Source organism: Myodes glareolus, chromosome 24 (assembly GCF_982192425.1).
Source record: "Myodes glareolus chromosome 24, mMyoGla1.1, whole genome shotgun sequence".
In the NCBI taxonomy this organism is placed as follows: Eukaryota; Metazoa; Chordata; class Mammalia; order Rodentia; family Cricetidae; genus Myodes; species Myodes glareolus.
Window position 1 is genome coordinate 45,710,371 of NC_142049.1, and position 4,747 is coordinate 45,715,117.

At 38.6% G+C, this 4,747-nt stretch overlaps 1 protein-coding gene across 1 annotated transcript; it reads left to right on the plus strand.

The window, feature by feature from the left end:
• The first annotated feature begins 285 nt into the window (after positions 1-285).
• LOC125395590 (mas-related G protein-coupled receptor member B4-like) lies at positions 286-1,290 on the plus strand. The gene has a single exon (XM_085683043.2). It carries the CDS (start codon positions 292-294, stop codon positions 1,288-1,290), a length of 999 nt encoding a protein of 332 aa, XP_085539169.2. The 5' UTR covers positions 286-291.
• Positions 1,291-4,747: the final 3,457 nt, after the last annotated feature.

Consider the following 4,747-nt stretch of genomic DNA (forward strand, 5'->3'; position numbering starts at 1 on the left):
TCTCTTCCTGATACAGCATAAGATGCTTAGCAACTGTACTGGTACCATCAACTACCCCAGCATCACTAGAGGCATTGGTCTGCAGATAGATTGAAGAGTACAAACTGGGTTTAAAAGAAGTTTCTAGAATTTGGGAGTTTTTGATAAATTGCTTCATCTCTGAAAGCGCGTTTCCCCTTCCTTATGAACCTGTGCCAGACGCTCCCCCGTAGCCAGGTGGTCTTGACAGAAAGTATCATGTGTTCATATCTCAATTTACTTTGCAGGAACGCTAGTGGAAAATTCCCAAGCATGGATCCCACCACCCCAGCCTGGAGCACTGACAACACAACAGTGAACGAAACTTACTACACTGAAAACTTACCCTGTGTTGACCCCATACCCATTATCCTGTATATTCTTAAAGCTGGCATTGCCATGGTTGGGCTGGTAGGAAATGCCGTGGTGCTATGGCTTCTGAGCTTCCACATACAAAGGAATGCCTTCTCTGTCTATGTCCTCAACCTGGCTGGGACTGACTTCCTCTTCCTCAGCTTTCAGACTGTGTATTCCCTGGAATATATCCTTCCCCATTTCTATGACATCTACTTCGATATTCCCATCTATCTCATCAATGCATGCATCTTTGCTTACCTTGCTGGTATGTGTATTATTGCAGCCATCAGTGTTGAGCGATGTCTGTCTGTTTTGTGGCCCATCTGGTATCACTGCCAGCGACCAAGACACTTATCATCTGTCATGTGTGCCCTGCTCTGGGCCTTCTCTCTACTGTTCAGCCTCCTGTTAGGGCATGAGTGCGGCTTACTAGTTATTGGCTATTATGACCATTCTTTGTGTAGGAGTTTAAATTTTATCACTGCTGCGTTTGTGATAGTATTATCTGTAGTTCTTTGTGGATCCAGCCTGACCCTGTTGTTCAGGATCTTCTGTGGCTCCCGAAGAATTCCTGTGACCAGGTTGTGTGTGACGCTTACCCTCACGGTGCTGCTCTTTATATTCGTTGGTCTGCCCTTTGGTATCTATTGGTTCCTCTTAGACTGGATTGAGGAGTTGCGTAAAGTTCTCCCTTGCCATACTAGAGAAATGACAAAATTTCTATCCTGCGTTAACAGCTGTGCCAACCCCATCGTTTACTTCCTTGTTGGCTCCGTTAGGCACCGCAGGCTCCAGAGGCAGACTCTGAAGATTCTACTGCAGAGAGCCCTGCAGGACACTCCTGAGGAAGAAGGTGAAGAAAGGGATTCTTCAACAAATCCTGGAGAACAGGAAACAGTCTGGTGTAGTAGTTGAGTGAGTCCTTGATAGCACACAGTTGTTTTGAGAATCAACATGGTCTCCATTTAGATGGGTCATTTTCACAACCTTGTTCAATTGGTTGAGAAAACAGTCATTTTGTAGAAATAGGGTGAAATGGGGCTTGTTAAACAGAAACTGACTACGGCATCCTAAAACTTCCTTATGTGGACTCACTGCATCTGCTTGTGATGTAACCTTTGTAACCAAATCGCTTGAGGCCAGGACAACTCCCACTGTAAACAAATCCTTCCCTCCAAAGAAGCCCCCAAGCAGTGCAGGGAAGGTCAGGATTTCTTCGGTCATTAAACTTGATAAATATTAAATGAATATTATATTCTATAGAAATGTCCCTATTTTCCACAAGTTGTTTTCTAAATGTTAAGAGAAATTAATTGAAATTCCCACAATCCCAGTTTCCTTCATGAATATTGAAGCTTGGTATGACTGCTTAATTGCTTCCTTCCCTTGGCAATTTGAACAGTATTTTCTGGAACCATGGAAGCCTTACCACAGGAAAGAAATTACATCAAGCTCAGATCATCTGAGTCCTTTGTCCTAAATGTAAAGTGTGTTCAGCAATAGGGGTGTACCCTCATCCACTAGGAAATGACCACTGATTACATATATGATCCATACTGTTTTGGAAGTCACAAGGACTACACTGACTAAACATTCAAAAGAAGGCTTCTCATGCCAGGAACTGGTTCTGTGGGGATTTTTGTCAAGACAAATTGCTTAACTTCCTTTAAGATATGTATGTGTGGAGATAGATAGATAGATAGATAGACAGACAGACAGACAGACAGACAGATAGATAGATAGATAGATAGACAGAAAGAGTCCGTGTATGCATGCATATATATATACATGTAAATATGTGCACAAATATATATATATATGTAATCAAGTATTGTGTATAATTTCAAGGAAATATAAAATATTACAAACCCTTAAGGCCTTAAAAAGCAACCTTCCTATTATTTGTCCTTGTCCCTCCTCTTCCTTCTTCCACCCTCCACCTCATTCAGATTCCCTCCCCATTTTTCCATTTCCTACTTTTTTCATCTCTATCCTGATATTGACTCCCAAACTCCCCAACATATGGTTTCTTCATGCATTTCTGGCTTGTTGTATATGCACATCTGAGAATTTGGAGCTAGGAGCTACAATAAGAGAGACTGTGGAGCATTTGTCATTATGAACAGAACTCCATTTGCTAAGGATTAAGGCAAGCAAATGATGAGTGGGTCTTCAGAAAACTAAAAACCTTCTGCACAGCTAAAGAAACAATCAGTCGTTTGGGAGCCTAGTCTGTTTGGATACACACCTTCCTTTGACCTGGATGGAGGGGGAGGACCTTGGACGTCCCACAGGACAGAGCACCCTGACTTCTCATGTGACTGGAGAGGAAGGGAGAGGGGGAGAGGAAGGAGGGGGAGGGAAATGGGAGGATGGAAGGAGGTGGAAATTTTTAATTAAAAAAAAAGAAATAATCAGTCGGATAAAGAGGAAACCCACAAAATGGGAGAGAACTTTTGTCTGTTAAACACCTGAAAGAGGGTTAATACTCAGAATATAGAAAGAATTTCAAAAATTAAGAGTCCAAAAACCAAATCACTATTTGAAAACTGGTTCTGGGACCTAGGCAGAGAGTTCTCAAGAGAATAAATAAAAATTGCTAATAAAATCTTGAAAAGGCCTTATCATCCTAAGCAATGAGAAAAATGCAAACTAAAACAACTTTGACATTTCATATCAGGCCAAGCAGCGTGCTTAAAATCAATTTAAAATCTGACACCAAACGTTGTCTATGTTGTGGAGAAAATGGACTTCTCACTCATTTTTGGAAGGAATGTGAACTGGTGTAGCTGCTTTGGAAAACAGAATAGAGAATCTTCATAAGACTAAAACTGTATCTACCATATAACCCAGATATACTATTCACTAGCATATGACCAAATAAATAAACATCCTAATCCACAGAGACTTGTTCACCATGTCCGCTGATGCCTTATTCACATAAGCCAGGAAATGGAAACAAGCCAAATGTCTTCCACTGGATGAATGGAAAATGAAAATGTGTTACATATACACAATGGAATACTACTCAACTGTAAACAAAGAGAAATCATGAGTTTTGTCAATAAAGGGCTGAACCTAGAAAATATTATCTTGAGTGATGTAAGATTTCTTGTGAAATAATATTTCAATCTTAAATGTTGCTGTGTTTGACACTTTAAAGTATAATTAAGAATAAGTAGTATGTACACATTAAACAAATGCATGTTTCAATAACTTGACTTGGATAAATGTAACTACTTGACTCCAAACCCAATCAAGATATAAAATACCATCTTGCCTCTGTGAGTTCCCACTGTCTCCTCCCATCATAACTTTTGGAGGTCAGTACTATCCATATTTCCAATTTAATGTAAAATTGAGAGTGCAAACTGAATATATATATACATATATATAAAATGATGTGGAATTCCCCTCTGTATGCTATGAATATGTTTTATTGCCATTGGTTAATAAAGAAGCTGCTTTTAGTCAATAGATTAGCAGAGTAAAGTTAGGAAGTAACTGCCAAAGGAGATAGATGCCCTGAAACCGTGCCCATAAACCACAAGCCTCATTGTAAAATATAAAATAATAGAAATGGGTTAATTTAAGATATATGAGCTATCTGTGAAATACTTCTAAGCTACTGGCCAAGCAGTGTTGAAATTAATGCAGTTTCTGTGTTACTATTTTGGGTTAGGTGGTGGGGAATTGAATAAGCAGCCTCTGCCTACATATGTATGCTTATGTATGTATGTATATGTATGTGTGTATATGCATATATGTGTATGTATACATATAATGTAAAATTCCTTTTCTCCAAAAGCTGGTTTAGAAAAAACTCTTGAATGCAGTGCACTCTTATTACATAGAGATCTTGTGTGGTAAATTATCTTTATTTCATCTTATGTATCTGTTACATCATATCTTTTATGTTTTTCCACTTTCTATTACAACAAAGGTTTAGTAACCATTATCATATCATGCAGTCAATCTGTGCATATGGACAGAGTATCAAAAAATCTTCATAGGCTTTTGCTTTAAATGCTTGTTGTCCAGCTAGCAGTTCTATTTTAAGAGATTATACAAACATTAGGGCCTAACTGTTGAACATAACTCCATCCATATTGTAGCCATGGACAAGAATTCCTCACTTTTAACAGATGAGGAATAATATGCTATGTGTGACTGTCACAATTTCACAATCTATTTCTCTGTTATTTCAAGTCTATGTCTCCCATGTACTGAATGCTGAAAATAATGCTCCAATAAACATACAACTCTTTTTTATTAGTGGCAAAGAGGATTTCATCCACTATTTTGTTTTAATCTAATATGTCTTTTTTTTCATAGTGGGTATTTGGTAACAACACAAATTTAAGGTGTTTTG

Coding starts and splice junctions, on each gene's coding strand:
- LOC125395590 (XM_085683043.2), top strand. CDS start 292: ATGGATCCCACCACCCCAGCCTGGAGCACTGACAACACAACAGTGAAC.